Below are 21,899 nucleotides of genomic sequence, written 5' to 3'. Positions count from 1 at the left end.
CAAACTTGTGCTGCTAAATCGAAGGGCTAGTCCACCGAACCACCGAAAGCTAAGAACTTCTGTACCATTTGGATCGTTAGTACAGGTTTGTGTGCAGACCGCTTGACCAAAACAGGTTTCATTCTTTGCGTTATATGTAAAATTCCTAAATTCAACTCTTTCTTTGCTCTAAGACCTTGCGCTTCATTACGCTATGTCTGGGAACGACACAAAGGACCACCGGCACGATGAGCAGATCAGCGATAATGCTAATTCGGGAAACAGGGTGGCAATTGATCAGAGGCAGAGGAACTGACCGATGACATCTGTGGCAATGTCGAAATGGACGTCGATACTTCATAGATCACCAATTTCGGCAGTAAATGGCGCTACTCCTACTGTTAAATTTGAGAGAGGTTATTAGGAAACGCAGTAAGGCAATCTGCACAAATTGAAGGGATGTTCTTGATAATGGTAGCTCAGCCCGTATCAGTGTCAATTGATGTCTATTCATGATAGTCAAGAGAACCAATGAAGTGTTTGGCTATCGTGCCGCGAAGTTATTTCCTTACCGATAACCATGTCATAACTGCAGCCCAAGCAGTCTAGACAAACAACTCGTCTCACCAGGCTACATCATAGAGCCCTCCATTGTCTGGTACATTGAACTAAGCCTATTGAATGTAGTTTTTGCATTTCTCAGCTCTTGCGCTACTTCGGTCTGCAGATCTTGAGGATCAGGAAGCCCAGAAATACGGTGCCACAACTCCTGGTGTACCTCGATGTTGGTCGCGCTGAATAGGTCAACAATACTGTGAGCCTCCTTGAGGGACATGACTTAACGTACTAAGAGGAAGCAACTCCAATATAGGAGAACAACTTGCTTCTGGAAAGGAATGATATCCTCACTTTCGCTGTATGGTTTCCTCAGGAGCAGATTCTTCACAGCACTTCAAGCCCAATACTGACTACCCTCTGGATGACCTCGTTCGAGGTCAAATCGTGCGTTCAATACGCATAACGATATCCCGTAAGTCGAAGACATATTGTCCGGGATATTTTGAGATAATTCCAGACGTTGCATGATTCTGCTGCGGTGCTGTAAACAACGACCACTTAGCTCACGGTTGCTACCAAGTTGTGCACCTAGTGCAAGGATCTTAAAGGACATATCAGTCTTCAAGGGACTGGGGCTTGGTTTCAAATGATCATCCAATAGTCTTTGGGGCAGATCCTGTAGAACGGCGTCAACAATACACGGCATGAGTAGATACTCATGCTTCTTTCGGCCGAAGGCTCTGAGACATTCATCAACTTCCCTCAGAAGGATGCTTGGAGGATCCTGGGATCGTTGTGCACTTAAGGCTCCTGGGAATTTGGTCAGAGCATTCTTTGGCTCTGACTGCTGAGCTCCTATGACGTTAGGCTTATCCGGCGTCTTGTCACTCTGACCCGTCACTAGCGCATAGTCAACTAATGAAGGGCAAGGAATTTACTTCAAGGAGATCCTTTGGTGAAATTACCTTGCGTTGTTTCGCGGTATTGGAGTTTGATACCTGCGAGTTCCCTTTTGAATGCCTCACCCTCTTCCTCTGATAACCTGTTACAGTGGGACAGCGCCTTCGTAACTTCTTTATCGCTTTTGCGCTTCGGCTTAGTCTTCTGGCACCGATTTATGATTGAGTCAGTCATGTCATGAACTTGCAATTGTGTCCAATCCGTGGAACCGGAACACATGAGCCCACGCTTCTGGCAATTGACGCAATGAGGCTTGGTCTTATCGCACTGCGCGATTGATTAGATGATGGAAACATGATGATCTTAAGGCTGATGACAACGCACCTTAGTTTTCTTTTTGTAACATTGATCGCATGATGTTCGTTTTCGAACTGGTCGAGAGGATGGCGTAATGATTCCTGCCATTCTGCGAAGCCTTGGATTCTTTCGAACAAACCATTCTGCTTGACTCAGGGACTTATATACGGGCGATGATTCTTGAAGAGTTGGTGGAGTCAAAACGGCACAAATGCCAACTGCATTATCGGTACGATCGGTACATGCCCTCAGGACCTTTCGCTTGGCTGCCTAGTCCATTTCAAGCTTTACAGCAAGTCACAAACATGCATGCTTCATGGCCAAGTGGTGCTGCATATCAGGAATGCGTGATATGATCAACTAGGTTAGCGCTCTTGGCGGATCGCTAGGACGTTGTCATTGGGTGTAGGTTTGAACCAATAGCTCCTAGGCCGCATACCTGGCCTGCGACGTGGTCAGTCGCGCGCTCTTTGACTAACCACACTACAGATGAGCCACGGACATAAATACTCGATGATAACCCTTGCGCGAGCGCGCGAGCTCGCGCACTTCTTTCCTAGTGCAACCCCAGTCAAAATGACATCCACGCTCAGTGAAGACCACGCTACGCTCGGTGAAAACCACGCCACGCTCAGTGAAGAACACATCACAGTCGCAACCAATCTCCAAACAATTAATCAGAATCATGATTGGAACAGAACACCTTCTGGGCTTGACAAAAAGCTCAAAGAGCTAGGCTCGAATACGCCCGAAAATGCACGAGACAGAATTCTGCTACAAGCCAACTTGGCGGCATGGGTCGCTTATTTCCTCGCTAGCACACGTCCTGAAAATAACGACTTAGTACTCAAGATTCAAAGCTTAAACGTCGAAGAGCTACAAACTATAGCGGGTGCGATACCAGATACAGCCCTGGACGTGACTAGTTCTCTAAGCAAAGCTATCTTCAACACTTCCCGAGGCTTCAATCGTAGACGTAAGTTTGCCCGTCTTTCCGTACAATCACAAGGCTCATCGGGTTACCAGGATTGCTATCAGCAGCTGGAGCAACAAGATACGATCCCGCCGACTTACCACCCCCCTCGAAACGTGCGCGACAAGAAAGTCTACAAATCCCAGAGTCAACCCCTCCAGTTCTAAGCAAAGCCAACTCGGTAGATGCTACAACGCCTGAACCACTAGCGCAACCACCAGTATCTGATGTTCCGACACAACAATCGCAGTTGGTTAGGGAGGCTCCTGGCCCAGGCGTTCATAAGTGGCCATCAGCACTAGGCCTGCCGGAAGTATTCCCAAGTTATCTAGCTCGAATCATTGTCAAGGAGAACCATAAGGCGGATGTTACAGTCCAGTTTCCTGATCACCCGAACACGGAAGGATTGCTAGAGTGCCGTATACTCGCCGCGCATGTGTCACACGTTGCCAAGGAACTTTTTGACGCCCACATACATACCGACGCACCAAACAAGCCTCGATGCTTAATCATTAAGCATGGGGTTGAGGTTGAAAGCAGTGGTCAGATAGTACTACGTCGCGCCTCACCTAGGGGGATCTTGGAAATTATAGGGCCCTCTCTCAGCCGTACCTGTCTAGATACACCCCGAAGTATCTGGGAAAATTGGGATGGTGAAGATCGCTCAAATTCAGTTTCTATGACTATTGACCAGGATTCTGCTCAACCTGGCACATTGAGCATGGCTATAGATATCGAGACATGTACATCGATCAAGAACAAGCTGTTCCCACAATTTAGTGTAAATTTCAACTCAATCTAATTGTCGAACCTGTCCTCCTTCTCTGTTACTGATGAACAATTTCCAACGATATCCCAATATTACCTGGCCATCCGCTCGCATGGGTATCCAGTCTTTCGTACCAGGAATCATGTAAAATGCATTACATGTTTTCCACATTATTGTTTGGCCTTGTCCGTAGAAGACACTAGACCCCACATCACGAGCCTTTTCCCAATCTGAGTCGTTGACAGATTCAATAGTGAGGCTCTACGTCAGGTTTAGCAGCATTTCAAGATTCAAACAGGGGAGTCATACCATATCTGGCGTTCAAAAGAACCCGCTTCGTGGCGAAGGGTAACCTGGACTAACTTGATGCTGAACGGCCCGCCCCGCGCAGGGTTCTTCGGGTCGTTGATGTTGCTTGCTCAGATGCGTTACTTGTAGAGGAATATTGGGTTGGTGTGTCGGGCGTGAGGAAATTGATGCTTCGCTATGGTTCGTCATGAATGAAGCTCAATTTCAGCCCCACCATACTCCCTAGCCATAAGGCACTCAGATTGTGGCTGTGTTCACACCGCTTGCAGAAATATAATGACGGATTTACTCGTACGAAGGGCTGTCATTACAGCCAGGTGGCCCCAATGCAGAATCAAAGTCATACCTGCAAGCTTTTCTCGTTGGAACAGCCTGTCGTAAAGGAGGGGTTGCCGGATCAGCTGCGCCTACCCCTCATTTCATGAAATACTACTAAGGATTAGTGCGCATGCGCAGTCTTGGCTTCGCTGGCGCGCAATCGAGCTTTCCTGTGCGCACAGTCCAGTTTCTGCTGTTACGCGCACACGCTCTCTAAATTGCCTGTTAATGTATACTTGTGTGATAAGCTGAGCTTTATAACGATGCTATGCAGGTCTGTTGACCAAGAGCAAGCGTTCATAAATAGGCTTGACACTTTCCTTGCAAAAGCTTATAATGTTGTTAGAAAAGATAGAGCTCGTTCTCGATTGTTCAAGACTCTCGATTACCAAAGCCCACTGCTTACAGTTTTATACTTGACGTCTAATCATACACTGTATGGACATCTTGCATGGATGTCTTGATCAGAGGCTAACAAAGCGGTAATAGGGCATCCTTCTAATACAATGGCCGATGAGGAAACCAAGCAAGAATCAAGCAACGATTCTCAGGTGAATGGGGAATCGACAGAGGAGAAGGATACGGAAGAGGCATCAGCCACGGATTCTCAGGATACTGCGCCATTCGAGATTGGTGAGGGCGGACATGAGGGTCAATTATGAAGTCTTCTGGATTTATTACAATGTGTATGCAGAAATGACGTATCATTGATTGGCTGATTTGAGTCGCATGTTGGGAAATCAATCAACGTGACCGAAAACACCCGACTTTAGACCCGGTTCTAGAGATTTTCCGGTTCCGACACTGTACATGTGATCTTGGACAGCCTGATAATGCACAGACGATGCCCAACACGAACCGTACTGCAAGGACACAGTATTACTTCATAGCCTGGTGTTAACTTCTCTTACATCCCATTTTTATTCCATTCATCGGACACCATGACTGCCGAGCCAATTTTAAGTGAAGAAAAAATCACCGCCGAACTTACTAAATTTCTGATCAAAATCTCTTCAGTGGATATCGATGACGCGGATATCAAGGACATTGTCTTTAGAAATAAAGATGGGAAGATCCTTGAGGATGTCCGGGCGCAACGAGTGATTTGGCCTCCTGAACTTGATGTTGAGGTCAAACAAGCAACGGAAAGGGCTATATCAGAAGGGGTAATGCCACCGAAGCTCCTATTTGCTTCATACTGACTGACGAAGAGCACAAAGATCAAAGAAAGAAGGCCTGACGTCAAAGATTGGAGTTCGAACACGTTTATACTCTACTCAGGTGGTTTGTACCCTGACGAAGGAAGTGTTATCATGATAGTACCATTAATCCGACCCTTTGATGTACAAGCAAGAGTCGCCATTCATACTCGGGAACAAGAACGTATCCCCGAACCATGGAGCTCGAGATTATATATACTCGAGCCAGGGCAGTGTATTCGGGTCATAGAGGGAGTCATTAGATTCATAGCGGTCAAATGTGAATAGGACTATCAAACAAGGAGGGCCGCTCCTCCAGCGTTGTATATATTCCACAAATCGAAATTGGCAGTATCCATGTCCCAATCATTTATGCCCACATAGGTCTCTTCTGCAGGAGCGAGTGGCCATGCTGTTTGCCATTGATCACTCACAAGTGGCGACAGTGGTCTCTGAGCTGTACAAGCGGTCTCTCGTGTATCTGATGATCCTGCATACGCAGCCGTGTTGTTGTCTAGTAGGCTAGTTCCCAGACAATCCGATGAAAATACCGTGAGAGACACACCAGAGGGAGAAGGGACCTGCACCATTCCAGTTGCGTCGCTTTGGTTGCCCTCTCTACGGTTGGCGGACTGACAGCCCCTTTTTCGCTTCAACGAAGAACGCCCCGCGGGTTGTGTCCCTCCGCACACAAACGTCGTGTTTGCGGCAAACTCCTTGGCACGATCTTTTCCAATCGAAGTTAATAACTCACCAGCTTTCCTGAATATATCAAGAGACAGCAGGCCACTGTCAGACACCGAAACCAACCCATTTTCAGACGCCAGTGTTGACTGGATCTTCTGGATATGCTTGTCAAAGGATCTGTTTAATGGTCTCTTCTCATAACTGCGATATACGTGAGCTGTGGTTTTATTAGGAAAGAAGTTTTGCTTACAAAGATAAATTTTCATAGGTAGGAAGGACAAATAGTATACCGGAATCCCTGAAAGCTTCTGTGTACTGGTTGTATCTCTTGCCTGCATTGCCCAAATTTGTCGAGCGTGTTTTGGTCTTCTCGTAATCTTGGCTAGGATCCTTACTACAGATATACTCAGCCATTTTTTCATGGCAATAATAACCTAGTTCTTGGTGTAACTGGTGAAGTTGGCGTAGGGCATATCTCCGCTGGATCGTACTACAGACATGAACGGACTCAGATTTCTCGATATAGGAGTATAAAGAATATGCATAGTCTTCGCGGGCGACCCCTTTTATGTCTTGTTGAGGAAAGAACAGCACGGGGTCCTTGATACACTGCTCTGCAAGTGATCGAATTTCATCCTCACACTTCTTGGAGTTGTCTGCACGCTTCTTGGAGTCGTCGGCACGCTTCTTGGAGTTGTCGGCACGCTTCTTGGAGTTGTCGACACGCTTTTTGGGTTTGTCGGCACGCTTCTTTGGGTTGTCGGGGCTCTCATTCCAACTGTTGGTGCTGTCGCATGGCTGTATAGTGCTGCTAGAGGCACTCTCGCCCGCCCGGCCGTGGGCATTTGTGTTCGCTAGTTTCCGGAAACAGTCGTTAACAAGAGGAGTAAACTAGATTGTGAGGTCAGACTTGATTTCGGACACAATGACTGGTCATGACACAATAACAGACCACTTTGTTTTGGAGGAGAGCAGACAGCCCGTCAGTCGCCAAAGCCATGAACTAATTGAGATGGTTAGACAATGCCCTCCACGAATACCTCGAGGTTTCAACTCACTTCTTCGTCGTTCCATACATCATCAAAGTCACTAGGTGCGCCCTCACATTTCTCCCACAACTTTACACTTACTTGTCGAGCAAGAACAATTCCCATTTTGCCTAGGAGTTGGAAACATAAACCGGGCGAATACTAGCAGATCTCAGATATCATTGCATTCACCTGTGAAGGTGAGCGTTCGAGGGCATGCACCTTCCTTGCAAGGCCGCTAACTGGACTTGGGCATAAGATGGTACCGTGAACTATCTTAGGCCCACATTGGGTATGGCGTATACAATCGCGCACGAGCATTGACTTCAGCTATTCGCGCGCGCGCGCGCACTCGAACCGACCGCAATGCTGCCATGGTATAAGTGGCAGGCATGTCTCGCTGCAAGGCGTACAATAAGCCTGCTAATGTTCACGTTACATTGTCCTTGATCTCTGTCCATTGGCTCACGTGAAGTGCACTTTCTTACAATGGAGACTACGACGCTCAACATATCTGCATTGATCATTCTTTTGGTTGTCGGTGTCCCCTACATAGCCATCCTGACCTATGGCGTAATCAAACTGTGCAGACAAGGCTGCAGCTGGAGGTCGCACAATGCCTTTCTCATCCTTGCCCTGATTTTCACTGTAATTTATGTTATTACAGGAACAGTACTGTTCGTATTTGCTGAGCGATGGCCAAGAGGATTTGCGGCCTGGATCGCATTTGCCATCCTCCCTGATGTAGGTTCCCAAAAGTATTTCGCCGGGTTGCTGCTAACGTCTGCAGTCTCTTTACGTCCTTCATCAACGGCCTGATTTCTTCATGGCTCGAAAGTTTTCTGCATTCAATAGCATGTTCGTCCTACTCGGAGAAGTTATCAGCATTATTCTCTTATTCTACTTCGATGGGCTACCACAACTCATTAGTGTGATCATCCATTCCTTCTGGACAATAGCATGGGACCCTTATTTTCCAAGGTTTCTCGTCTCTTTCATACAGATCTGCTCTGTCGTCCTCATTTTTCTTGGATATAATACGGTTTGCTCTATGGTACGTTGGTATCCCATCTTGAGTTATTGTAACTTATTTGAAAGATTATTATCGTTTCGCTGCCATGCATTCCGTTCTACGAAATACTCATCGTTCATCACGACTCGTGCGAAGACGAGTCACTCTACTCGACCACACCGATGGAGCCGATCCCATTGATGGTATCTAACAATGCACTTCCAATATCCCTACGAATTGTTGTGGTGGGCATTGGAAGCATTGGAAAGACAGCGTGGATTGAGAAACTTATGGGAATATCACCAAGTCCAGTGTGTCTAGATCATCTCTTTCCGCTTTGCACCGGCTGACCGAAAGCTGACAGTACACACCAACCACCCTCGACATTTATCGCCTTCAAACACGCGTTGATGAGACCAACCTGTTGGTTGAGATAAGCGACACTGGAGATTGCTCCATCGGTTTTGAAGAAGAGTTGAGGCAGTGGACAAAGAGATCCGACGCTCTCATTCTAGCTTACGCACCTGAAAACATCAATTCCCTTTGGAGATTTCAGGATGCAAATATCAACAGCCTTTGCGGAGGAAAAGAAGTGATGATGTTGGAGCTCGACACACTTGGTGAATTTGTATCACAAACCTCTGTTGTCGCTTTGAACCTGGCACGCGCCAAGGGATGGATGCATCTGAGAGCCGCAGATTGCTCGCAGTGTATAACTCCAGTGACTGAGATTGGCAGGCGTTATTTGCAAAGAAACTCTCCATACAGTACGAGGGGCAATAGGTAAAGTCTCGGAGATGAGATCGAGCGCACGGTGCCCTTAGTTTTCTTTTGTCCCAAATGTACATTAACTTGTTTGATTTGCATGTATATCAGCTCGTATGGATATATAGCTGCATCGAAGTCCCTCCGACTCAATGCCAATTCCGATCAACTTCTCCCTGCTAATGTTTCCTTGTGTCCTGACTCGGATCTAAACGTACGACTACAAATTCGTAAGAGCCCTTCCTGCTTATCATATTCACCACTCATACTTGGTAGATCGGACTCTTTGTGGCGTTAGTCTATGGCCTTGCCTCAAATATCTGACACTATGGGCCAACCACAAACGCCCGTTGCTTGTCCCCTTCCACCCCTGCCTACTACATCACTCATGCAAGCTGTACAGACCAAAGCAGGGCAGACGCTTAATCAGTTGCTTCTGCGGGCCAGTTGGCACAACGGCGTCTGCCACGTCACAGCTAGGAAGGAACTTGACCATACAGAGAAGCAGAAATGGAAGGAGTTCGTGAAGCCACACTAGATAAGCTTCATCACTTGGGCATCTGTTCTCGGAAAGCATCTACAACTTGAAATTGGGAAGAAGTGCATTAAACTGAGTGGTATAGATGTCATTTACTCATATGGCGACGTCCTTGACATAGTTACCTTCCGTGTTTACTCAAGAAGCGGTAGTTGTGATTTTGACGGAGCTCCTCGGTCAAGCTCTACTCGACGGGTCTTGCGGCTGCCGAGCACTTCGAAAGTGCGGAGAGTAGAGATTGTCTACTTGACGCAGTGCCTATTCTCCGTAGTTTCGAAAGTATCCATGGGTAGTCCGACGCAGTGTGGTGTCACGGCAACAAACTAGCACATTGTAATCAAAGATACGTGCAAATGACTGAGAAGCAAGGTCGGACTTGGCCACCTTACACGTCACCAATCACTATTGTCTAATTGAAGCTTATGCAATGTCTCTTTGACCATGTTGTTCGAATTATACGACGCCACTGATTCATGCCTTCCTGAACCGTGTCAATGGACTTGGTCCGAACAAGCCACTGGGGGTATGTCGACCTCGTATTCATCCTTGTCCTTCTGACCATATGTCGTTGCACTCATTTGAGTGATCTATTTCAAATCACAGAGTGAGCTGGGATACGGTTGTGATTGCTAAGGATTCATACAGAGGCGTAGTGGGGCCGTATGGTTAGGCAATACGGTCCTCAGAATCCATGCCAATCGGCGGAGTCTATCCAGTCACATACTCGTCGTTCAATTTGTGCACATGTCAACACTAAGATTAGTTTACCAAGAATTCGCCGACGGCGTAGGCAATTGTCGTATAGTATAGCTCCCCTAACTGACCGCATCCTGGCAAAAATACTTAACCTTGCTCACCTTCCACATCTTCCTGTATGCGTGTTCCTCATCAAGTACATTAGTATATCATCATAGTAATCGTTTGCTTCGTCAACAAAACATAAAATGTGTGATTATAATCAGGTACGACAACCACTCTAGCATATCATCACTTCTAATTTTTACAGATTCAATTTTCTAAGTGTGGACACTCCTACTCTGAGGCAGCACGCTGGTGTAGTGGATATTGGAGGCAAGGATTTTGTCATGAGAAACAGATAGTTGCGAACGGCACAAAGTATGTGTGTCATTAGGCTTCTATTCTCCAGTGACTAATTTGATACAGTGATAAATACTGCTGTAAGTCGTGGGAATGAAAAGCTGAGGAGTTACTGACGAATAATCAGCTGAATGTCGTAAGATACACTTTCCTGAGTACCCTGACTGGTACAAAAAGCATTATCAAAAATGAGCTCTATCATGTGTAGCGTAGGGTAGATACATACAATTGATGTCTCCGGGCCTGTTATTCTATATCTGGATATCTGAGAAATGTACATGCTAGGCACGTTTGACTTCGTAGTACTCGCCTATAAAAATGCTTCAACATCCTCGACTGCTGCGTCGATGAAAATTCGACCCTACCACGCATTCCTTTCTATCATGCCGATTAGCATTAACGAATCAGACCTAAGGGAATGGGGCCTAACGGCTACCATGCATCCCAAGGATGGGACATTCACGGATAAGCTCTATTGTGAAAAGATGAATTTCTACTTCAATATCCCCGAGGAGATACTCAACTCTGCTATGATCAACGTCCTGCACTCAAGTCCAAACAAAGCGGTCTGCGTCGATGCCGCGCAAGCAGCTGCAGATTCTTTGGAGCCCTGCAAAGCCATTCCCCCCGTCCAGAGGATGGAATGGATCACTTCATTCCTCTGTGTTGTAGATCTCTTACTTGCAGAGCCGAGGGAGGACGCCGCTACGAGAAGATACATATGCCGGATGGTTTCTCGATTTCCAAACCTTTGGTTCCCTAAAGAGTAAGACGCTAGACGATGACATCCATAACAGCTGACTAATGACATAAACAGTGGCGAGAGAGACACAATGGCAGAGTGTTTGGCGTCTCTTCTCCTGGACTCAAGACGATTCGCCTTCTTGGACCCCAATAATGATGTATTGGTTGCAGATCTGAATTTCGGCAGCTTCAAACCAGACTTGTATTGGGTCGTGTCTTATGTAGCAATGCACCTATGTATCCACCGCAATAATCGGGCTAGAAGATTTACCTTGGCGGGTTTGTTTGACTAGGGTAGCTGTATCTACAAACATCGCTGTAATAATTAAGCTTCCAAGTTCTTGACTGCATAGACGACCTGTTAGTTACGCACAAGCAGTCCCATGCCCACTGGCGTATTACATCTAGCCACCGGTTTCGTATCCAAGCGAGGCGCTCACCAAGGTCCAATTTTGAGTATAAGTATCCATCGGTACACCCAGTTCCTGCCGTGGGTTAGCTTAGCTTCTAGGCTGGCGATTCCAAGAACCCTTGAACATGTCCGACAAAGCTCTCCAATCCGCTGTTGAGCGGTGGCAGCTTAAAGCTGTTACAACCCAATCCGACGATACAATTGTGTATTCCAAGACAATCTACCACTATTTCACTATTCCTACGACTCTGCTCAATCCTGATGTTCCCAGTTTTTTGGCCTCGCATACCATGAAAGATGACGAACGCCAAGATATAGTATCAGATGGGGCATTTCCAGGCTCTTGTGTCCCGGATGAGTCCCGGGAAATATGGGTTGCTTACTTAATATGTTCTCTCGATGTTCTTTTGGCTAAAGAAGTGGATGTCGTTGCGGCACGGAAGTACTTACACCAACTGGCTACATCGATGCCGAAAAATTGGTTCCAAGCGATGTAAGAAATCAAGACGAGCATATTTGACAAATGCTAATTCCAGACGCAGCGACTGGGGAAAGAAAATGTGTGAGCTCTTACTGGGACCCAATGAAACAGCACAATCGACCAGCAATATGAAAAACATCGTGCGCTCGTTGGAGTACAATGTGGAGCAGCTGTTGGTAGGCCAGGTGGCAGAAGGATGTGACGCAAATATCCTGCGGAAGGTGGCATTTGAATTGGGTTGCGAGCGTGAGTATCGCGTCACAGGGTACTTAAGTCATCATCCTTGAATTTCTATACTAGCTTGATGACTCTTAGCACAATTCTCATGTATAGCTACTGTTTCAACTACACGTCTAAAGTGTTGCATTCCTGTCTTTGTCTTCTCTTATTACGTTACACGCCGGAAAATTCTTACAATTACCAAGGATTCAACTTACAGCGCCAGTATCACTTATGTGTGTGGGGGTCAATGTTTCCTCAGGCCCGCTGAAGAATTATTGATTGATTTCACAGGGAAGTATTATGTCATGTCAAAAAGAACAAGTTCAGTCTCATTGCATGATATGAATCCACAATGATATAAGCGCCAATCGCTCTTCCACAAGCTACTGTACAATCTTTATGTACTCTTCTGGGTTTTTGAAAAGTCTCTGCCCAGCTTTCTCAAGACCGTGCTTTTCCAGCACACCGTGCCACTCATCTACTTCGTCCTGAGTTGGAATACGGCGGCCTTTTGCCAGTCAGCCTCTCCACACATAACTATCACGGGGTACTTAACTTGCAGCGCTATCGTCCACTATGACCCCGCGGGCTTTCAGATCACGGCAAGCACCAATCATAGAGAAATGAAGACCGTAGCCAAGCTCGTTCACTGCTGCATTAAAAGCTGGTAGGTAGGCTGGATCTGAAGCTGCATCCATAAATTCGTTTGGTGTAGCCATGGTTGATAATGAGCAGTAGGGACAAATTTGGCGGAGCACTTGGAGTACAGTGGTCAGAGTACGGAGGGAGGTGAAGGACTACTTGTATCATGCAGTAAAAGTAGTTAGAAGGCCTGCTTTTATGAATGCAACCGTCAACTCTTTTGAAGAATCTTCGTATGCAAGTGGCTGGGGTTTCATGCTTCTCAACTGATGGCTTGTTGCCTTTCCAACGCATCCCTGCATGGAAGCGGCTGGACTTTCAGGCAACGATGAGACAATGTGGTTATAATGTAGGACATTACTAGCGTCTCTAAGGCACTCTCTCCCTGCTAGCGTATGGCCGACTCCTAATGACGCCTCAGGGTCGTATCGAAAACTTATAATGTGTAGGAGCGGTGTGAGTTATGACTATCTGGGTCAAGTGAAATGCAGAATTCTTACTGTGGCTAGAGCTGTGATCACACATGAGGAGCAAGGCAATTCACCTAATCGGATGAAGTACTTTTTTTTTCTTCACCTTCACGCCGCACCACCACTTGCCGTCGAATGGATTTACAACAAGTAGAATGGAAGCCCCGAGTTTTCAGGGACTGAAACTTTCATAAGCTCTAAGAAGAAACACTGCCATTCAGTAGAAATGGATAACCCTCTAGACCATCTCCTTGCGGCCACGACCATTCAGACCCTCAGGAGTACTGAGAAGCACACTCTTCTCAACTGTCTCGAGCTCTTGCCCTTCCGGATTAAGGGGAACGCTGAGCGCTATGACGCGCTTAAGATATTGTTGACTCAGCTCTACCTAGCCATAAAAACAGGCGACTACAGGTCAGAGGCTCAGTATTGGACGGAGGAATTGAAGAGATGGTCGGAACTGAACGGCGACCTACCTCGCAACGTACGTGCGACTCTGGTGAAGATATACTACCAGTTGGCGTTATCACCCGGCATGGACCACATCTCCGTGGGCACCTTCACAAGAATGGTCCGCATCCTCGTTCAGTAAGTCTTTCTGACCCTGCAATCTCTGATTAGAAACTTGGTTAATATAGAATATTATAGCGGACAAAACGACGACAAACTTTGTCGAAAGGATTTGACACTAAACTGGCGGCCCATGTATGATCAACTAAAAGCCATCTATCTCAATACGGCATCTTCTTGCATCCTGAGTTCCAATCGGCCTGTAGAAGATCCATCTTTCCTTTGCTGGATTGCACGAGATTTCTTTGACCCGCAGGACAATTACACGATATTGGAGCAGATACTACCACATTTCAATACGGCGGATTCAGACGGCTCCGTGGGTGTAGTATCCATGATTTGGTTGATGGTGCCGACCAGCCCGGCTCCCGAGACAGCACTTTATAGCCAGCTTTCCGACATTTTGCCGGTATATTTCCAATTACATGCTTATGAAGCGCTATCGGTTGAGGGGAGCTTTGAACTTGTGGAGGTATTCTCACGGCTCGCTAGATCGCATCTAGAGCACTGGCATACTTCATTTGCAGCATACGGTATATTCGACAAGACGCAGTCTAGCGAAATATTCACGGCCGTCGGGAAGCTCCTTCTGTCAGACGAAGATCCCGAGATACAGTCTATCAGCAAAATCAGGCGGTTTGCGCTTACTACCAACACTGCGGTTTGGATCGTGTATTCATTATCGCCTTTCTGCAATGGACAGAATAGCTCTATACTGTCAGACCTAAGCTGCTTCATCGCATCTGTACAGGCTTTCTACAATCCTGCTGTGGAAGAACCCCCATGGCTGGGTATTGTGGCCCTAATGCTTCAATGTTTGACGCAGGAATTCTGTGGCCGTTGGAACAAAGAGAAAGAGGAAGCTCTAAGCCCGCCACCGGAACGGAAGATCGACGATGAATTAAAACGACAATTTGTCCTTCTACTTCAAGGGCCTGTTCTCTCTGGATGCTTCTCAACTAACAGGTCAGTGAGCGGCTGTTGCATTGAAGCTACCAGAAACCTGGCCTATCTCGAGCCTGACCTAGTACTTCCCGCCGCTTTACACCGATTTTATGCTGGTCGAGATAGCAGCCAAATTGACGCGTGTTGGCAACTTTCCGCCCTTCGATTACTGCATAGGCTTAGCAGCATCATTTCGAAGCAAAAAGGGTTCAGATGCCACGTACCGACGCTGGTCGCATTTGCATTAGAAGGCATTGGTGCGTACGATCTGAAGTACACCAATGCTTGCCTGCAGCTCATTCGCACTATGCTATGCAATCCGTGGACCCAATTTTCGCAGCTTGGCGGATCGCAGGACATGATTTTAGTCATGACAGCAGAAGGTCCTGATATCGAGATGGACTATCATGCTGGAACTTCCGACGAACAAGAGATTGAAATTCTTTGCTCTTCTGCATCAGGCTTTGCGAACCTGACCTCGGTCTTATTAGACAAAGTCTTTGACTTCATGATGAGCAGCGGTGCCGACCCTCCCACCACTGAGTTTAACCAAATTTTGAACGGTCTAATTACTGAAGTTTGTATGGAGTGGCTCAAAGCGCTGTCTCCCGAACTGCTCGACAGGGCCATCAAAAAACTTGCGGAGTGCATCTCTTCCACCGCAATGCCTTCTGCAGCAACCGCCGCCGGTCTTATCTGCAGTGCTGCTTGCACAGCGAATCCTGAAAAGGCCCTCAAATCATTTATACCTATGCTGATCAGGCTCATCCGCCATGAAATTGCCGCGGAAGATAATACGATAGCGAGCGTTGAAGGTTTACTCTCTAAGAAATATCCATATCTTTCTTGGTATGCCGAAATCCTGCAGAACTGCCTACGAAAAGGCGGGCATGGCCTATTGCAATACGAGGCGGATCTTCTGGGCCTTGCTCGGTTCGTGCAAGAAAAGTGTCTTAAGAGGAGGGGTTCCACTTTCGTTGGTCCCTTTATCTCCAGCCTGCTACAAGGACTGACCGATATCTATGTCGTTGGCAGTTCGTGGGGCTTCCCGGATAGTCAAATTACCAAGGAGCAGCTTCTCTCCCAGCACTGGGACAAGATGGCGGACGATCTTTCGGCCCGGGAGATCAGGTGGCACTGTCCAACACCAATTGAGGTTCGGTCTGCCTATCGAGTATTCATGTCGCAGATCACGGATCTCGGGAAACGGCTCCGAAACCTGGTGGAAAATGATAAGTTGGCGAGAAATACGAATTGGGCTCTTGATATTTCGGACGCCCTATCGCATGCTCGCGAGCTCTTTTGTGGTGTGGCAACTTTGTTCGACCCTTACCAGACGTTGGCGGCCAAATACGGCGATGACGATGAAAGCGACCGCGTACACGCTCGTGGTCACGGTTTCAAGCCTATACTTGAGCGTAGTAGCCCGCTATATGCAGACATCCAAAAGCTGAGGCAGGAAACTGGGAGTCTTGTGTCCAGGGTTCATAATATTCTCACAGACCTTGGAGAGGAGAATAGGTCATGTTTTCGAAGTCTGTACAGTCTATACAAAGTACTTGTAGATTGCGTTGGATTTTGTAATTGTCGGAACCTCGTAAATGAGCACCGAGAGGTGTACCTGATCTGGGCGAGGGACTTCAAACTCAGTGGACTTCAAAAGGAGTGCTACCCTCGACCTCTGCATGTTCAACGGGCTTTGGTTTATTACCAAATGTGGCAAAAGTTTAGGTCCGGATGCCGGCATATGGACAATCTGGAGAAGCAGATACTGCGGGATCTGGTAGATGGTTGCACATCACGATACGACGATGTCAGAGGAGCGGCCGTAAAGGTTTTGGTTTGCTCACTGGCAACCTTGACTGGAAGTGCGCTATTTGTCGTTCCTATGATTATCAATAAGCTTGAGAGCCTGATCGAACGCGGAGATCAAGCACGAGTCAAAAGTGCGTTGAACACCCTGCTAGAGAAAGACGTGTTTCAGGCATTGCATCGACATTGCTGCCTCGAAATACCCCGCTTCATACGACTGTGCATGCGTACGTCCAGTATCGATTGGCCTTGGGTTCGTGAATTGTCAGAAGAAATCTTTGATTCGCTGGCAAACTTCAACAGAGCACTTGAGGAACAAGCTTTTGTAGATGAGAGCATTGTGGACGTTATAAGACCAGCCGGCGACTTTTCAGATAAAATTCAGGCTAGGTGCAACGCTATCATATCCATGAGGGCAGAACTCAAGAAGCAAAAGACAAGCCTGGGGATTGAATTGCTGAGATCGGCCGCGGACTCGCAATTCTACCTGCCGTTGATCAAAATTTTTTTTTACGACTTCGAAGGGGATATACCGCCGGAATACATTCATTTCCTTGCAGAAGGGGCCATCGCTCGCGATAGCAAGCTCCGCTCAGTCTGCGGAGATGATATTTCAGATGTCATCGATCTATCAATCGCAAAGTGCACATTTGCTTATGATCTCGAAGCTTATCTCTGTACGCAGGGAGAAAATCGTAGCAGTGTGGCCATGATCGCCCCTGGCAAGGACACGAGCTGGACAGACAAATACCTAACACAGTTTAGAGACTTTCACGACATTAGGGAGGATGAAACCTTTGTGGATGATTCTCGCTATGGCTCGTTTGTATGGGGTACAGAACTCGAAACCTCTCTTGTTGACGTGCCATCGATTCCAGACAATTGCGAGTTCGGCATTATTGGAAGCTATCTCACACGGGAATGGTTCGAAGCCTTTTTTCGACACATGCAGGAAGAGCCCGAAGACAGCGACGAGATAGCCAACCCGAGGCTTCGCCCCCATGACGTAAGGCTACTGGTGCGGGTGTTCAATCTCATGGGTGCTGGAAAGGCGGTGGCTCAGCTACAGGATATCCGAGAACTAGCCATGCAAGCTTTTGGTGATGGTGAGAGTAGCTGGCAGCATGTGGCGATGGCAGGTATCATGCTGGCTCTATTCTTGTCGAGCACAACCGGCTCTCGCGCGTTTCAGCGGCAGGTTATGGACTTTATCACAACAATCGGACTTCACATTTTCAAGAACAAGCTAACATCGGAGAATATTTTCCCGTGGCAAAGACTCTTTTGGGAGCTTGGCAACTTTGATCCTCGCCGATATCCCCAGCTGCTCCAGGACATTGTTTCCTTCCGCCTCGATCCAGAGAAATCTTCCTTTCAAAATGCACAGCAGCTTCATGCAATTAGGTGGTTTGTTGTAGGATTGGGTTGGCGTTTTCGTCACGAAAGACCCATTGTAGCCGACCTTCTTGCACACGGCAATTCGGACCGGGGGGTTTGTTACGCAACTGCCGGCCTTTTGGCAGAAATCTACAACAGACGACATCATGATTCTTTCTGTGACGTCCGTACACAAATGGACGAGAATCGAGCTCAATCATCTATCGGCATTCGCTCGTATTCAACCGGTCCACAGATAGCGATAGCAGTCTTTAGAAAACTTGAAGAGCTGCGCCGAGAGTGTACCAGTCAGGCGCCCTCGAAGACATACATATATACTTGTCTTATGGTGCTGGAGTGGTTAGGCCGGTCCATCCGTGACCCCCTATGCGGACAATTGATCGAGTTTGTGCCGGTGCCGATTTTAAACGAACTTTTCCACATGATGAGTTTGCAACACTCGGACATGAAGGAGATTGCTGGTATTGCTACAATCAACTTATTTCTTCTCGCCAAACTCCCGTTCCAGAAAGATGAGTGCCAGACATTTCTTGAAGCACTTATCAACAAAGCGAAGTCTAGCGATAGCCTGCGACAGCGAAAAAAAGCTCTGAAGACTATAAGACTCGTCTATCTAGAGAGACTGCTCAAGAATAACCAGCAGGAACAGATATTTGTCTTGAATAGTCTCAGTCGCATGCTTGAAGATTCACAAGTCGAGTTTCGAGAACAGGTGTCCTCTGAACTGTCAACACTGATCTGCCGGACCAGACTTACTGTAGCGGAGCCGATCATTAATGCTTTATCAGAACGCTACGCAAAGATACTTGGAAAGTGGAAGCAAGCGGTAGGAACAACCGGCGGTTGCATCAAGCAGCGCCATGCCGCTGTTATGGGGTTATCGTCTTTAATTGAGGCATCCCATCACATAACCCTGCCACCGCCTTGGGTGTGCAGGCTTTTGCTCGCTCTTGGCAATGTAGCCCATGCTGATGATTCCATGGTGGGTAAGTCGGCCGACGCCGTAATTGCAAAGTTTCGGGAGGCGAGACGGGCCAACTGGGATGACGTTTCACGGGTAAGTTCTCCTAGTACAACATTGGCGGAAGGCAGCCTCGCTAACACTCATCCTCAGTGTTTCACGGCAGAGGAGTTAGAGTTGCTACAGAGTTCACGGGGACGGTCATATTTCTCATAGACTTAGAATCTAAAAGGTAATTTTAAAGGCAAGCCCTGAACAGCAGAGACCATAGGTCAGATACCCAGTATATCTGATCCCACAGTGTCTATACTCTCAGCATATAGCCTTGATTCTTAATTGTATCTAGCAGTGAAATATCCACTGACAGAATATTTGGCTCTGATCTAGCCATCGTCATGTGTAGTGATGTTGTCCCAAAGAATACCAACCCGATCAGAGTTCAGTCGATGGAAGCATATCCATATCTCCCACCAGCTGTACCTCTGTTGCCAATTCTCGGATAGATTGGCAGTCGTTGTGGTCATCGTCACCAATTATCCAATATTCTACGGCCGGCCTCAGAAAAATGTCTGCAGGTAAGACGTGCTCTGCCGTTGATTGATCAGTGACGCATTAGACTGAATCGACTTCCCAAGACATTTGAAACCCGGCACGACAATGATTAAACATGTTGAGATAGAGATAGACTTCTGTCCTCTCGGTGCCGAGGACAGCTTACCGCGATATTCAAGCCTTACGGAATGGTTCAAGGAGTTGCGAATGGCGCATTGCCTTAAGCCCATGGCGAGGACCTGGCTCCAGCAAGCTGGTTTCCTGGACATCCAACGAGACATCATTGAGATTCCTTACTATCCTTGACCCTCAGATGAATTCCAGAAGGACGTTGGGAAATGGTTCAACCTGGGAATAATCCATGGGTTCGAAGTAATTACGATGGTAGCCATGACTCGACGCCGTGTCTATACGCGAGATCAACTTGCTTCGCTCCTCGCGAAAGTCAAGAGAGAGATTTGCACCCGAGCCTTCAGGTCTCATTATATAATGTATGACGATCCTCAGATCATCTAGATTCGGAATTTCTGCTCAGGTCTATTTATACAGCAAGAAAACCTAACTCAGGCCGTGAGTCCACCTCTTCCTGACACTTCGGTTGGTGATTACGATGTTTTGACATAGGTGGATGCATGAAACGTAAGCACAGCCTGCAATTCCTAATGATTTCTCTCACCGGCGCACGAGAGTGAAAACCGCGTTATCGCAGCGTTCATCTGTGTCTGGACTCCGAATCAGAGCAGCTTCCCCAGCATCCTTCAAGGGAGTTCCTCCTTTAATACAGTGACCCCCACTTTAGGTTGTCGAATCACTGCCCCTTCCATTTCAAAAACTCCAATCGAAAATGGACCCTGGGTCTTCGCCGTCTTCGTCCGCTGCCGGAAGTGTATCAGTTGTATAAGTCTCTTGCGGAAAATCCATCCAAGCAAGGCTAAAACAAGGATTGCTAGTGCTCCAACAGCTATAATCAAACTAAGGAGAGAAGTTGCCGGAGGTTCAGGAGATGTGTCTGAAGCTGCCGGAGTTGTCGCTGTTGCGCTGTGCGGCATTGAGGTTGCGGGCGCCGTAGTGGCAGTTTTAGTGGAAATGGGCTCGATCCAAGTGCTAATGGCCGATAGAGTCGTGGTGCTTGGGAGAGCTAGGCTAGTGCTTGAAGATCGGGAACTTTCTGGGCAACCTTCCACGGAACTGCAAGGGTCTGTTGAGCAACAACCATTGAAATTATTGAGAGAACAGACATAGAACTGGCTATTTGCAGGACACTCAGTGTCCCGAATCTGAATTATCATGGTGGAAACTACCATCAATAGCGTTAGAGCTGTCAACCACAGCCTTTTAAACATGACATCCGGACTCCTCATCCCAAGTTTACTGAAAACGGTTTTGCGTAGCACGACAGCGCTTAATTTAGTGCTCTACCATGTGGCCAGAAAAGGTACTAACTTACTAGTGTCTAGCAAGCAATTGTCACCAAAACGCCGGCGGCTCGACGACCCTGAGCTTCTACATCTACTTCAGCTAAAGTTAGTGGTGGAGTCTTGGGAAATATGGTTTGTTTAACATTTGTTGAATTTGGCACAGGCAAACTTTAGGCTCTATTCAGTATACATAAAGCGCATGGCGAGATCGGTCCTTAGAGCAATTTGAGTCGAATGCGCTAGCAGTCCAGGCGAAAGGCAATCCAGTCTTTCGCCAACGTGTCAGCAATGGCCCTGGGCAGGTTAGAACGCAACTTATTATACTAAAGACTCATGTCGGATTACATCTTTTCTCATTGATACCTGAGAATATCATGACTGTCATTTGGCGATGGCATCTGTCGGATCACATGCGCGACTCTGTCTGCACTGCTACTCATTGCGTGTATTGCGTTTAATACGTGCAGGGTGCTAGAACGGCGCTTGTGCTATATGAGGACCCTTCCTGGTTGGAGACCCTTCCTGCTCGGAGACCCTTCCTGGTTGGGGACCCTTCCTGCTTGGAGACCCTTCCTGCTCGGAGACCCTTCCTGCTTGGGGACCCTTCCTGCTCGGAGACCCTTCCTGCTTGGGGACCCTTCCTGCTCGGAGACCCTTCCTGCTTGGAGACCCTTCCTGCTTGGAGACCCTTCCTGCTTGGGGACCCTTCCTGCTCGGAGACCCTTCCTGCTTGGGGACCCTTCCTGCTTGGAGACCCTTCCTGCTTGGGGACCCTTTCTGCT

At 47.4% G+C, this 21,899-nt stretch overlaps 7 protein-coding genes across 7 annotated transcripts; 4 read left to right on the top strand and 3 right to left on the bottom strand.

The window, feature by feature from the left end:
* Positions 1–610: 610 nt before the first annotated feature.
* On the bottom strand, positions 611–2,158 carry BKA67DRAFT_650059 (uncharacterized protein; the record flags this gene model as incomplete). Its single annotated transcript, XM_046106037.1, has 4 exons — positions 1,822–2,158; positions 1,503–1,764; positions 949–1,437; positions 611–816 (listed from the first exon to the last, which is right to left on the bottom strand). Exons 1-4 carry the CDS (start codon positions 1,900–1,902, stop codon positions 611–613), a joined length of 1,038 nt encoding a protein of 345 aa, XP_045953355.1. The 5' UTR covers positions 1,903–2,158.
* A 212-nt stretch (positions 2,159–2,370) lies between these two features.
* BKA67DRAFT_663215 (uncharacterized protein) lies at positions 2,371–3,569 on the top strand (the record flags this gene model as incomplete). The annotated part of the gene is made up of 2 exons (XM_046108145.1): positions 2,371–2,770; positions 2,821–3,569. The coding sequence occupies 2 exons, from the start codon at positions 2,371–2,373 to the stop codon at positions 3,567–3,569; spliced, it is 1,149 nt and encodes a 382-aa protein (XP_045953354.1).
* A 2,086-nt stretch (positions 3,570–5,655) lies between these two features.
* Positions 5,656–7,203, bottom strand: BKA67DRAFT_663213 (uncharacterized protein; the record flags this gene model as incomplete). The annotated part of the gene is made up of 5 exons (XM_046108144.1): positions 5,656–6,250; positions 6,300–6,443; positions 6,558–6,940; positions 7,002–7,052; positions 7,108–7,203. 5 exons carry the CDS (start codon positions 7,201–7,203, stop codon positions 5,656–5,658), a joined length of 1,269 nt encoding a protein of 422 aa, XP_045953353.1.
* Positions 7,204–10,336: 3,133 nt separating this feature from the next.
* BKA67DRAFT_540311 (uncharacterized protein) lies at positions 10,337–11,527 on the top strand (the record flags this gene model as incomplete). The annotated part of the gene is made up of 5 exons (XM_046100759.1): positions 10,337–10,354; positions 10,399–10,508; positions 10,557–10,570; positions 10,776–11,256; positions 11,308–11,527. 5 exons carry the CDS (start codon positions 10,337–10,339, stop codon positions 11,525–11,527), a joined length of 843 nt encoding a protein of 280 aa, XP_045953352.1.
* A 229-nt stretch (positions 11,528–11,756) lies between these two features.
* Positions 11,757–12,855, top strand: BKA67DRAFT_684231 (uncharacterized protein). Its single transcript, XM_046108986.1, has 3 exons — positions 11,757–12,139; positions 12,189–12,373; positions 12,443–12,855. Exons 1-3 carry the CDS (start codon positions 11,772–11,774, stop codon positions 12,703–12,705), a joined length of 816 nt encoding a protein of 271 aa, XP_045953351.1. The 5' UTR covers positions 11,757–11,771; the 3' UTR covers positions 12,706–12,855.
* Positions 12,856–13,687: 832 nt separating this feature from the next.
* BKA67DRAFT_663210 (uncharacterized protein) lies at positions 13,688–19,363 on the top strand (the record flags this gene model as incomplete). Its single annotated transcript, XM_046108143.1, has 3 exons — positions 13,688–14,049; positions 14,110–19,243; positions 19,301–19,363. The coding sequence occupies 3 exons, from the start codon at positions 13,688–13,690 to the stop codon at positions 19,361–19,363; spliced, it is 5,559 nt and encodes a 1,852-aa protein (XP_045953350.1).
* Positions 19,364–20,200: 837 nt separating this feature from the next.
* Positions 20,201–21,227, bottom strand: BKA67DRAFT_580689 (uncharacterized protein). The gene has a single exon (XM_046103878.1). The coding sequence runs from the start codon at positions 21,058–21,060 to the stop codon at positions 20,458–20,460; it is 603 nt and encodes a 200-aa protein (XP_045953349.1). The 5' UTR covers positions 21,061–21,227; the 3' UTR covers positions 20,201–20,457.
* Positions 21,228–21,899: the final 672 nt, after the last annotated feature.

Source organism: Truncatella angustata (genome assembly GCF_020726525.1).
Source record: "Truncatella angustata strain MPI-SDFR-AT-0073 chromosome Unknown BKA67scaffold_9, whole genome shotgun sequence".
Lineage (NCBI taxonomy): Eukaryota > Fungi > Ascomycota > Sordariomycetes > Amphisphaeriales > Sporocadaceae > Truncatella > Truncatella angustata.
The sequence above is the reverse complement of the archived record's forward strand: the minus strand, read 5'-3'. Positions and strand labels throughout refer to the sequence as shown.